The sequence below is a fragment of the Astyanax mexicanus genome, chromosome 6 (assembly GCF_023375975.1).
Source record: "Astyanax mexicanus isolate ESR-SI-001 chromosome 6, AstMex3_surface, whole genome shotgun sequence".
Lineage (NCBI taxonomy): Eukaryota > Metazoa > Chordata > Actinopteri > Characiformes > Acestrorhamphidae > Astyanax > Astyanax mexicanus.
In genome coordinates this window covers 9,344,839-9,358,583 of record NC_064413.1, presented here as the reverse complement: position 1 = coordinate 9,358,583, position 13,745 = coordinate 9,344,839, and the positions used below count along the sequence as shown (strand labels likewise).

The window sequence follows — 13,745 nt, the reverse complement described above, 5'->3', positions numbered from 1 at the left end:
GTAGGCTGCATTCGTCGGCTGCATTCGAAGGAGTCTTCGCAATGGGACAGTCTAGTCGTAATCGGCCTTCAAATGAGTCCTTCAAAGGATGCAGCCCCTGAATTGAGACACACCTTGTATCTCTCATTTCCTCAACAAATGCACCTGTACAGTTGTCCATGAGGGGGCGCTCAAAGCAAGATTTGTATTTGCTACGCTGGAGTAAAAGTTAATAACTCAGGAGGAGACCGGGAGCAATAATAATATTAATTTGCATGTTTTACTGCTTTCGGACAGATATTTTTTACATTTTATAAGGGTTTATTTTGTTTTTTAGTATAATGTGCATTAATAATACTTTTTTATTTTTCCCCTGAGTGGAGACTTCATAATCTGCTGCTGTCTGATTTTACATGTCTGTAACCTCCCCACAGAGCTCCAGTGTGAGATTCCTCCTCCCCCAAAATGAAAGTTTAGGCGGCTTTAATTTTCTGAATGTCACTCTGATGGCTCTGCAGCTTCACAGCGACACTTTCATTTCTAAAAGAATAGAGCTTTGATGAGAATCTGCCGACAGTGGGCTGAAAAATCCCAGAGAGCGGTCGTCCACACAGGACACAAAGACCATCACTGTTCACACACACACACACACACACACACATACAGGCTGAGTAAAAAAGCAATACTATAGACAAGAACTGTAGACAGAAGACCAGAACTATAACCTCTTTCCAGAACTGTAATCGATCATATGAAACATTTGGAGTAGAAGTTTATTTGTAGTATTTTACAAAGTTAACATGTTTATATGCACACTGCATTTATATGTACATTGCATTTATTTTCAAAATATATTTCACACTAACATGCACACTATCATAATCTTGTCTGTATACCAAATACATTTAAAACACATTTATTCAGTTCTATCAGCCAGCCAGCATGCCAACCAGACAGGCTTATATGTCAGTACCACCAAGACCAAGGTCCTGTACATCTAAGCACCTGACCAGACTGAAACAACTATCGATGGACACAAACTTGGAAGTGGAAGACTTCGTCTACCTGGGTTGCATCATGGGTAAATAAAATGGCACTGGTGAAGACATCAAGTCCAGACTGGCCAAAACATGTAATGCTTTTTTCCAAACTTAACAACATCGGAAAGGGCAGCTAATTCAGCCTGAAGACCAAGATCAAGTTGTACAATAGAAATTTCTGCTGAATAGTGAATGTTCTGCTGTACGGTTCTGAATGCTGGTGCATAGTAAAGAAAGACATCCAGAAGGTAACTACATCCCACAACAAATGCCTCAGGAAGATATGTAACATTTACTGGCCGGAGAAAATCAGCAATGCCAACCTTTACAAAAAGACCAATTACCATAGGATTCTGATAGATCTCAAACCAAGAAGACTCAGTTGTTTTGGTCACGTGATCCATATGACAGACAGCCACATTCCAAAAGTAGCACTGAAATGAAAACCTTAGGGAAAGAGGAGACTGGGTAGACCCAAGACCACCTGGTGCCGAACAATGCAAAAACAGTTCAAAAAGTTAAAACATACTTGGGAGGAGGTCGAGGTGTTAGGCAAAAACAGATCCAAGTGGAGGAAAACAGTTGCAGCCTTATGTCTTAATGGGAATGAAGTGGACAAGTAAGTAAGTAGAAGTTGATGAAAACCACCTCATTCTCTCTTACAAAGAGCTTGGACTAAATACAATAATTTACTGTATTTGTGGCTCTATAAAGCACACTTAAAATCCTTTTTTTTTTTTTTTAATTGTCAGTGCACCTTATAATTCAGTGCACCTTATGAATTAATCATACCAGTCAGGTTGTAAGGAGCAGTAAAGTCACTCCCCTGAAGTGCAGTGTTATACAGAAATTTCAGGCAAGGTTCTCCAGCAGTATTAGCATTAGTCGCTAACTAAGCGCTAGCTCTTTGGCCGTTCAGAGGAAAGTATTATTAACTTGTAGCTTGCTGCTATCCGTGGCTAGCACTGCTGAAGCAGCATTAGCATTACCATTAGCAGTTAGACGCTAATGCTAATGCTCCAGCTTTAGTGGAATCGCAAATAAAGTCTTAATATTACAAGATTAACGTCTTAATATCATGATTAAGGTCATAATATTGTGATTAAATGCAGTTTAAGAACAGAGCACGGAGGGTGAGAGAGGAACATTTTAAACATTAAAAGAAATAAACATTTTACTGATAGAGGATGACTGTCTGTGTTACTGCAGTGAACATTTAAGGTGAAATGAAAATCTGAATGAGGATGCTGGGGAAAAAATCTAAATCAAGTTTGGCTTCTCGTTTGATTTTGTTATTTCCCATTTTTGTTTGAATCAAAGCCGTTATTTGTTTTTAAAAAGCTGTATCTATTTCTATATTAATGCTATTTTTTTTCTTCTGCTTTTACTCCACTACATATTTTCCATACGTCGTTTAAGTACTTTAAATACTTTTACTCCAATATAATTTTATATGCTGCATCGTTACTCGTTACCAGGGGCATCACCAGTCCTTTTTAAGGGTTCAGGCACCCGTGGATGATAATCCACATTGTCTCCACTGAGCAGCTTTCTTTATTCTATTGTCGTCTGACGTGATGTCCCTTTCCTGACACGCCCTGTGTGAACGTGTGCATGTTAATCCTAATTTACTGGTTGATGTCAGGCCAGAGCTTTTCCTGATTTAAACGTTTTTTCTATTTCCTTTTATTGGCTAATAGAAGTAGAAGTAGAAGAAGAGTTTTACATGCAGCATGTGTATGCAACTCGGAGTGACCTATTGTATTTTAAAAAGAGCAAGAACTACATGCTTTCTAGCAAAATTACACTTTAAAAGGGGGAAGGGAAGCCAATCAGCTTGATGCTTATGCTGCAAGTGAAGAGGGCTTCAGCTGGCTGGTGGGTTATTTGATTTTTAAATCATATGTTATTATTGACATGAAATAAATTATATTTTCAGTATTTAGTCTGCCACTTCTGGGCTTAACAAGAACTGTCCCTGTGGTCTTCCATTTCCTTACTATGTTCCTCACAGTGGAAACTGACAGGTTAAATCTCTGAGACAACTTTTTGTATCCTTCCCCTGAACAACTATGTTGAACAATCTTTGTTTTTAGATCATTTGAGAGTTGTTTTGATGAACCCATGATGCCACTCTTCAGAGGAGATTCAAATAGGAGAACAAATTGCAATTGGCCACCTTCAATACCTTTTCTCATGATTGGATACACCTGGCTATGAAGTTGAAAGCTCAATGAGGTTACCAAACCAATCAGTCAGTAAAAAGTAGTTAGGAGTATTTAAATCAATAAAATGGTAACTGGTCAAATTTTGGTTTAATGCATATTGCACTTTTTTCTGTTAGTACAATAAACCTCATTTCAATCCTGAAATATTACTGTGTCCATCAGTTATTAGATATATCAAACTGAAATGGCTGTTGCAAACACCCAAATATTTAGAACTAAAAATGATTAAGATTAATAGGGGTGCCTAAACTTTTTCATATGACTGTAACTGCCTGCTAACGTTGATTATGAAGACTTATAAGATGCATCAAATTTACCATTTTTAGTATTAGTATTTTTTCTAGCTTTTTTTATTTAACGCTTTGCCTTGCATATTAATTGTTTAACAGTATATTTGTTTGATTATTTTCTCTTATAGGGTATACCAGGGGGCAACGGAGGACCCGGCAGAGATGGGCCACCGGGTCAGAGGGTAATGAGCTCCAGGGGCTCCTGGACTGCCTTATTCCCATCCATTCAGCCTACAGTAGTTTAGCCACACCCATTAAGGCTTTAGCAGTTTTATCCCCACCCACTCAATAATTTAATCCTAAGCATGTTTCTGAAATTTTTACGTAAGTTGGTGAGTCTTGACTGTAGCTGTTGTTTCTCCACAGGGTTTGCCAGGGAAAGATGGACCCCAGGGGCAGATGGGCCCAGCTGGACCGATTGTAAGTAAAAAGCAGCCTGTGTACCATAGCTTTAGCTTTATCCTGCTGTGTGCAATATTTTACACAGACATGTCTTGCTGTGTATCTCCCTGTAGGGCAGTCCAGGAGCCCCTGGAGCTCCAGGATCCAGTGGACCTAAAGGACCGCACGGCGATCAAGGACCTCCAGTAAGTATTAGAGCGTGTGTTTTGAGATTTAGCATACGATTTAGCTCCAGCCCAGTGTATGCTAGCACCGTTAGCCTAACATTTAAAGAAGTACATGTCAGACACCAAACATGTGTTGGCTGACTAATAACCGAATATTAACCCGCTGTTTAAGCTTCATGCTTAAAACGTTGACAGTTCTCCATATTGTTTGTGCAGTTCAGATGAATGGGGTGTGATGAGAGCTGTGAAATAACTGTGCTGTTAGTTCTGGATCTGTCTCTCTCTCTCAAGCTGAGTCACTCTCTCAGAGCTTGCCCAAAAGCATGGACATGTGGACTACCCAGAACTGATGGCAGTGGAGCTAATCATAAACCCAGGATCCCAGATTTAAGTGATACAGCTCCAATGTGTCTGTTTTGAGTGCCAGCCATCAGCAGTCTGCTCCATCAGCACCAGACCTGCTCTTCTGCACTGCTAACACTGTTTCACAGGCGTTTACAAGACTTTACAGTACAGGTTTGAACATGTGGTGAGCATCTGCTGAGAATCTGACTAAATTTATCCTTAGGAAAACATCAGACCTACTCATCCCAAAGACGTTTAGTGGCTAGGGTTGCAGCGGTAACCGGTTTCACGGTATACCGTGGTATTAAAATGCACGGTTATCATACCCTGTGTGTTTGCTTATTACCGGTAAAACGCAAGCCAGCGGAGAAATAAATAACGAAAACTGAAAGTGAAACTTAACTAACCTATTTATAAGCGCTGTTTTCACTTCCGCAGTTGTACAGCGGAGGGTGTTGTGCCGATTCTGTCCGCGAAGCAGGAGTCGGATTGAGCAGGGAGTCTGATTCGGCATAACAGCGGCAGCGCGGCAGCACCTCGCGGCCCGCGGTGTTAGTTGTAAGCGCTTGCGCTGGCCGCAAAATACGACAGAAAACACTGAGAAACTGCAGAATTATGTATAGGACTAAAATGAGCACGAGGAGATAAAAGAGAACCTTTACCTGTGAGTAGCTCACATCAGAACACGCAAATCTCTCTCTCTCTCTCTCTCTCTCTCTCTCTGTGTCTCTCTCTCGCACGTGAACTTCTCCGTACTGTGTTTAGCTGTTCTTAAAAATCATTTTAATTAAATAATAGTTCTATGCTTCTATGTTTGTGTTAATTAACATAATTCTGATCATATTTCGCTCATTCAAACAGCCTGAAAACATACTAGTAATCTTGTAATCAACAAGCTTGTAATTAATGTGGCCGTAAAGTCACAGCTAAAGGAGGAAATACATCAAACCTGTTCTCCATCTCCGAGAACACCACCCCGCTGTGCAGCGCAAAGTATGTGTTTAGTTTATAATTTTAATCTGAACCTAAATAAAACTTCTTTGTAGTCGTGCACAACCCATGCGGTAAGCGCCCGCAAAAGCGCTGAGTTAACCGAAATTTGGGCACGCCGGTACAGGCATGAAGTGCGTGCTACGATGGATTCACGTGTCCGTGTAAAGGTCCTGGCCGGACTGGATGTGAAAGACGCCATTCATTTACATGCGTTCATTTTCAAATTCTGACGTGCCTGTTTTTCATATGTTGAAGGTTTTAAGGTGTGAAAGCCTTAAAATAGAAATCTCTATTGTGAGGATCATGTCAGAAATAAATCCCCTTTTTCTGCAGTATCTGGTTATATACCAACTTTTTTTATATATATATATACACTCTTAATGCCCTTAAGAGTAGTGGAAAAACATGGTTTCCTTCACCTGATGGTGTAGTTTCTACAATAAATAGTTAATTGAACAAAAAACCTTTGTTGTAATTTTTTTAAGGGTCAGTTTAATAATATATGTAACAAACTGTGATACCGTGATAACCGTGATACCGCGGTATTTTCCGAGACGGTTATCATACCGTGAAAATCTCATACTGTTGCAACCCTATTAGTGGCGTTCTGTCACTCCAGCTTATCCCAGTGGAGTTAAATAAAACTTTAACACACTTATGCAACAATACAGGCAAATAGCCCTACTTTTAAACTGGATTATGTACATAGGCACAGCAGCCTATTTTATAATCAGTATAATTTGGCATTTGGCTACTTTCTCAAAAGATATTCCTGAAGCTCCATCACTTTAACTTATTTCAAAACAATTCAGTGAAGCCTCATCATCCCAACTCAACCCAAACAGTTTATTGAATATCCATCACTCCAACTCATCTCAAAGGATTTCTTTAAACCTCAGTCACTCCAGATAATCTCAAAGGGGTTAATTGAAGCTCCATCACTCCAGCTCATCTTAATGGAGTTATATTACATTACATTACATTTGGCAACACTTATGTCCAAAGCGACTTATAATAATGATGAACATATAGTAATAAAGTAAGTTCAAGGTAAAAAAAAAAATACATGTAAGAAATAACTGAAGCTCCATCACTCCAACTCATCTCAGCGAAGTTAATTAAAGCTCCATTACTCCAACTAATGCCAAAGATGTTTATTGATGCTGCACCATTACAATTCATCCCAAAGAGTTTATTCATCATTCCATCACTCCAATTCATTCCCAAGGAGTTCATTGATGCTCCTTCACTCCAACACAACCCAAAGAATTTCATAGGAGCTTACTCACGTCAGCGTACCCTAAAAAAATGTATTGAAGCTCCATCACTCCAACTCATCCCAAAAGATTTCAAAAGAGCTCAGTCAATTCAGCTCACCCTAAAGAGGTTTATTCAAGCTCCATCACTTCTACTTATCCCAAAGGACTTTATTAAAGCTCCAACACTCCAACTCATCCCAACAGAATTTATTTAAGCTCTATCACTCCAACTCATCCTAAAAAAGTTAATTTAAGCTCAGTTATTCTAACTCGTCCCAAAGGAGTTGACTGAAGCTCCATCACTCCAACTCATCCCAAAGGATTTCAAAAGACCTCATTCACTTAAGTTTACCGTAAAGGAGTTTATTGAAGATCCATTAATCAGCTTACTTTAAAGGTGTTTGTTAAAGCTTCATCACTTCAGCTCATCTCAAATGTGTTTATTGGAGCTCCACTACTATTAAAATTCATCCCAATGAATTTAAAAAGAGCTCAGTCACTTTAGCTTAACCCAAAGGAGATAATTAAAGCTTCATCATTATAAATTACCCCAAAGGAGTTTATTTTGGCTTCACCACTCCAACTCATCTTAAAAAAAGTTCATTGAAGCTACATCATTTCAAATCCCCCTAAATGAATTCATTAAAGCTCTATCTCTCCAACTCATCCCAAAGGATTCCAGAAGAGCTCACTCACTCAGCTTACCATAAAATAGTTTATTGGAGCTCCATCACTCCTACTTATCCCAAAGAAGTTAATCAATGCTGTATTACTCCAGTTCATTCCAAAGAATTTCAATAGAGCTCAGTCACTTTAGCTTACCCCAAATGAGTTAATTAAAGATCATCTTAAAAGAAGTTATTGAAGCTCCATCATTTAAAATCCTTCAAAGGAATTAATTGAAGCTTCCTCTCTCCAACTCATCCCAAAGGATATTAAAGGAGCTCAGTTGCTAAAAGAGTTCAGAGGAACATGAGCTGCTGTTTGGATTTGAGCATGGTAATATTCTGTAATAGTATTTTTTGTTCTAAAACATTCCGTTGTGTTCCAGACATTACCCTGCTGTGCTGTGTTGAACCCACACAAGGAGTATTTGGACACTTTTGGACTCACAGTGCACCGCCAACACAATACGCACTGTTGGACTTGCACTATTTTGGCTGCAGAGTACGCTGTAAATCTCGGCTTACAGCTATTCCACATTAGCAGCCTTCACAAACAGCTTTATCTAACCCGCTGACTGATAGAAGCTCAGCGTGCTCAGAGCTTAGGGTGAGACTGGACGGAGGACAAAACAGTGTGAATTAACATCACTCTCTATTAGCACTTGCAGTGCAACACCTGCTCTCATTACTGCACTCATGCTGAAGTGGAGTGGCTCTTTGCTGTTAAAGTTTGTGGTCTTAGGGGCGCCGAGTGGTCCAGCGGTCTAAAGCGCTGCCACCCTCCGAGTGGGTAGATGGCGCTCTCTCCCCACATCACTCCTAGGGTCATGTCTGCAGCACAAGGCGTCTGTGAGCTGATGTATCAGAACCGAGTCGCTGTGCTTTCCTCCAAGCGCGCTGTGATGCTGCTCGGCAATGCTGCATCAGCAGCAGCTCGAAAAGAAGTGGTGTCTGACTTCACATGTATCAGAGGAAGCATGTGTTAGTCTTCACCCTCTTGCTGTGTTGGGGCATCACTAGTGATAGAGGGAGTCCTAACGAGTGGGTTGGGTAATTGGCCGTGTAAATTGGGGAGAAAATGAGAAAAATTCTAAATAAAATTTTTGAAAAAAAATTGTGGTCTTAGGGTTTATATAGCTTTACACACTTTGACCTCACATCAGTGTTTATTTAACTCCCTAAATTGTTAAACTAACTAGCACTTTGTCACACTTTACAGTACAACACACTTTACAGTTAAACTAATCAGCATTTTGTCACACTTTACAGTACAACAAATAGTAACTTGCTCCTACAGCCTACAACACTGTGACCAGGCAAACAACCATTTTATAAGAAGATAAAATGAAATACCCAAGGAACAGTAGCCCTGATGGGCAAGACCGCACACTGACGAAAAGTTAGCAAAGTTATGCAAATAAATGAAGCCAGGAGTCAATAGGAAATTATGTTTCGTGCAACGTACTAAGAAATTGTGGTAATATTTACTGAAAGAAGTGCATGGGCTCCAAGTGACCAAGCACTGTCACTATGATCGGGAGATTGCTGGTTCGAATCCCTTCATGTAGCTTGCCATCAGCTGCCGGAGTCTTGAGAGAGCACAATTGGTCTTGCTCTCCTTGGGGGGGTTAATGGCGCTGTCTCCCCACATAACTCCAAAGGGTGATGTCGATCAGCACAAGGCGTCTGTGAGCTGATGTATTAGAACCGAGTCGCTGCGCTTTCCTCCGAGTGTGCTGTGATGCTACTCAGCATTGTTCAAAAAGAGGCCGTAGCTGACTGAATTAGTGTCGTAGGAGGCATGTGCTAGTCTTCACCCTCCTGGTACTTTGGCATTACTAGGGATAGGGGAGTCCTAGTGAGTGGGTTTGGTAATTGGTCGGGTAAATTAGGGAGAAAATTATAGAGATAAAATTAGAGACAAAATAGAAAATATTAAGTGAACTTTACCCAAACAAAGTGAGAAAATGTTTTGAGTAGATTAGATTAGATATAGTTTGTTTGTTTTTTATATAGTACAAAATAAATATCAGGATGGTGCATCCAACCAAAGAAGCTAAATAGGTGGGTAGAGTGTAATTAAATCTCTGTAAAGTTGGGCAGTGTATTGCTTTATTTGGGTTACCAATGAAATATTCAACACTTTTTAATGTTTAACTGTTGAAATTTCAAGTCTCCAGTTTTTGCTCTGACATGCTTCAGAGTGTTGATGTAGAACTCGAGTAGAACGCTGTTACTCTGAGCTGCCAGGAGGGAGGCTGTGAGGAAAAAGAGGTGCACTCTGGGGTTCATGAACGTCTTACTACGGCTGCTGAAGCACAAACACATTAAAGCAATAATCTGGTGAATCTCTTTTTCTTCTGAGTGTGTAATCAGACCTGCTCATATTGATGATGTTTCTGATTTGCTAACTGTAATTGTTAATTGTAAACTTAGATACACGCTAAGTTTAATCAAGAACTTTAACATGTCTCAACGTGGTCTGAGACCAAACTATCGCTTTAATGACATCAGTTTGAGCTCTGGAGTGTTGGCACTAGTGTTCGCTATTCTTGGTCACACACATGTGCATTCGTGTGCAGTACAAGGATGACACCATCATCCTGGCGAGTTTATCATCCTATAGTCTCCCGGTCTCTCCAGAACGCTTTCTCACTCTCGGAGCCGGATCCAGCTGTTTACGACAGAACCTCTGTTTCGAGACCTTTGGGTTCTGGACGCTGCTCTAGCTCTGCTCTCCGGAGCGTCGGCTCAACATCGCATTCAGTCTACGCTCATGGCTGTTGAGCCAAGTCCATCGATTCAGACGTAACTCCCCTCAGAATGACCCCTCTCACGGCCTGAGCCGACTGAATCAGAGCGTTTTACACCAAACCCAATCACAATCACTCCGGACTGTTTAATTATTTAGAGAATTGTTGATTTTAATTTATTGAGAACTAATAATCAGTTTGTCTCTCAGTGTGTCACAGATTTACAGTATCTCCTCTGTTTGGCAGGGCACCCCCGGCACCAAGGGCGAGCGAGGAGAGCGGGTGAGTGAATGTTCTAGGAGTTTAGATTTGCAGTAGTTGGCAGAGCCAGGCATAACGGTGTGGTATTTGTGGTGGGATTTAGAGACCCTCCAGCAGAAACTGCTGATAAAAATGATTAAATATCACTGTGTTACCACAGATCGTTCTTTCCTCTATAAACACATTAATACAATTATCCTAATTCTCCACATATGTGCTGTATCTGTAGAGTAAGGTCAGCTACCACACACTATTATTTGAATGTGGGTGTGTGTATGTGAGGTAACCAAGTTATAGCTCAGTGGTTCTTCTCTCTCTCTGTGTGTTTAAAGGGGGATCTGCAGTCTCAGGCGGTGGTTCGATCCATAGCCCGACAAGTGTGTGAACAGCTGATTCAGAGTGAGTGTTTTTTTTTAACTGAACCCCAAACCTTAATTCCAAATCCTGACTCTAAACACCACCCCCACAAAGTCAACCTCAGCCCTGTCCCAAAACCTCAAGCCCCATCCCCTATGCCAACCCCCAACAATCCCAACCCCTAACTTCCTAAATTCTAAATTCAAATGTTAATCCCAAACCTCAACCTCACCCCATTCCTAAATGTCAATCCCAAACCCCTCCATCACCCCATCCTTCAACCCCAATCCTACCCCAAACCTCAATCCATAATCCCCAGCAATGCTTTCACTGTTTTTACGGTGTTTGTACTCTGACTCTCTTCAGGCCACCTGTCCCGCTACAACTCTATTCTGAACCAAATACCCAGTCAGTCTGTGTCCTTCCGGACAGTACCAGGTCCTCCAGGAGAGCCAGGCCGACCAGGACCCCAAGGACAGCAGGGAGAACAGGGTCCTCAGGGCAGACCAGGTTTCCCCGGAGCTAATGGGGTCAGTGGGCGTCCAGGAGAAAGAGGTGAGCTTACAGACAGGGTTTTATTCAGATTCTTAGGTGTTTCTACATTGTGGAAATGAACAGTTTTATATAAATTGAATTAAATTTATTTCAGCTCAATGAGTTACTGGGTTTAAAACCAATTTTAATTTGCTGTAAAGCTGGGAAATAAATAACTGGTGTGGTTGGCAACAATAAAGTTTATAAGTTAATGGGATCACAGTAGTAAGTAAATATTTTATTATATTGTCTAATGGAACAACACTAGACAAATGAAATTTGGGCACAATAATGTTGGTTGAGTTGAGTTATTTGTAGAGGAGAGTAAATCTACACTGGCCTCTGGAATTAACTCAATCAGCATTATTTTCCAGGACTGCTTTAACTCTCTTGGGCAAGGAAATTTGATGACATCACAGAGCAGGTGGATGTTAGACACCTTGCACCCCTCCACCTCCCACTTGAGTTTTTAGGGTTGTTATCTTGTTGTAAAACCTCCATGTGGCCCCGTTTCCAAAGAGAGGGGATCATGCTCTGCTTCAGAATGTTACATAGCAGCACTCATTCAGACCCAGACCATAATGCTCTGGAAACTGTTGGCAAGGGAAAGTTGTCTTGGTATTCCTCACCAGAAGCACACATCCTTGTTAAACCACAGGACATGGTTCCAGTAATCCATGCTCATGGACTGCCTGTCTGCCTGTCAGCAAACTCTTTCTGGGCTCTTTTGTGCCTCAGCTTCAGAAGAGGCTTTTTTCTGGTACGACGGTAGTGCAGACAGAGTTGATGCAGTGTGTGGTGTATGGTCTGACCTCCCACTTCTTCAACCTCTGCATCAAGACTGGCAGCACCTCTGCATCTATGCCTCTGGATATGAAGCTGAACACGTGTACCCAGCTTCTTTTGTCAACCCTAGTGAGGCTTATTCTGGGAGGAATCTGTCTTTAAAAACGCTGTATGACCTTGTCTATCGCACTATAGTTCATTTTCTAGGTGTTTGCAATCTTCTTATAGCCTAGAGCATCTTTGCAGAGAGAAGAAATTCTATTTTTCACATCCATAAAGAGTTCTTTGCCATGAGGTGCCATGTTGAATATCCAGTGGCCAGTATGAGAGAATTGTTCTCAAAATACACATGACAATAGTGAGGAAAACAACACAATTGGCCATGATTTGCACATGTTCACTGTGAGGTCTACTTAATTGCGGTTCAGATATTTAGACATGAATGTCTGTGTGTTGAGTTATTTTTAGAGGACAGTAAATCTATACTGCTATACAAGCTGTACACTGACTAAATTATATCTATATAAGTATAATTTCTATACTGTTGTTTCATGAAAATGTGTAGGTTGTACTCACTTTGTTGGATACTGTAGGTGGATGCTAATGGTGTACATAACATTTCCTTATTTGTAAGCTACATTAGCTTAAGAGCTAATAGAGCAAAGACACCAAAAATGACTAGACTTGGGTTAGGAACTTGGGTGTGCAGTCCTGGCTGAAACTATCACTTTAATCCACTGGAGAGAGACTGTTATCATGTCTCTGGTTTTCCAGTAGCGAGTGAATCCGGCAATCCTAACCAATCTGTTTCTGTTTTTCTTTTTCATCCAGGGCTCCCAGGGGAGAAAGGAGAGAAGGGCAGTACAGGGGTGGGTTCACAAGGCCCTCGTGGCCCCCCAGGACCCCCAGGTAACAACATTGCACAGTGCATCACTTCCACATTAACACAGAACCAATTTTTTAATTATTACATATGAAAATGAGGCAGATATTTCAGTTCAAACAGGTGTTTTCAAAAGTTTCTCAAGAGACAAACATTTGCACTGAATGACTGAATCTTCACATATGGGAGCGCTGGGACAAAGGCGTTTTCATTTAGTTCACATTTCCCATAAAAATATTATTTTCCCCCCAAGCAAATTAAACGGACAGTAAAACAGTGTGTGAGTGTATAACATTGTTCATATGGGACAAATTACAGGAATTTCCATCACACACACACACACACCCTGCTCTGGGTTTCTTTTATTTGTGTCTAGAATATTAAACGCACATCCTCAGACAGTATCTGGGTCAGGAGAAAGGTTTTATTGGTTTTGGGTGTAAGACCCTCCAGACACCGCCGTTTAATCAGTTGGGCTCCCAGTTGAATCTGGTGTAGAACCGCGAGAACTTCTACCAGGCAGCTCTCAAACACAAACACATTCTAAACCCCCACAGATCCTCACCATCCTCACCCACAGCTGAAGAATTCCTAATACACAGTGATTCAGACCAGAGAATGAAGGATCAGTAGCAGATACTGAATAATTCTTAACGCATACTGCAATATTCACAATGGATAATAAATGATCCACAAAAGATACTGAATTTTCTTAGTAGACACTGAATAAATTGTAGTAGATAGTAAATTATTTGTAGTGGAAATGAATAATTCAGAAAAGAGACTGACTGACACAAACTACA

At 40.8% G+C, this 13,745-nt stretch overlaps 1 protein-coding gene across 2 annotated transcripts in view; it reads left to right on the top strand.

Annotated features, from left to right (window-relative positions):
* col14a1a (collagen, type XIV, alpha 1a) overlaps positions 1 to 13,745 on the top strand; it is a 120,447-nt gene that overhangs the window by 100,087 nt on the left and 6,615 nt on the right. For both annotated transcript variants that reach the window (XM_049480203.1, XM_049480204.1), the window contains exons 39-45: positions 3,666 to 3,719; positions 3,904 to 3,957; positions 4,053 to 4,124; positions 10,368 to 10,403; positions 10,715 to 10,781; positions 11,106 to 11,294; positions 12,891 to 12,968. In XM_049480203.1, coding sequence (XP_049336160.1) covers positions 3,666 to 3,719; positions 3,904 to 3,957; positions 4,053 to 4,124; positions 10,368 to 10,403; positions 10,715 to 10,781; positions 11,106 to 11,294; positions 12,891 to 12,968 — 550 coding nt within the window. The remainder of the gene's footprint in view (positions 1 to 3,665; positions 3,720 to 3,903; positions 3,958 to 4,052; positions 4,125 to 10,367; positions 10,404 to 10,714; positions 10,782 to 11,105; positions 11,295 to 12,890; positions 12,969 to 13,745) is intronic.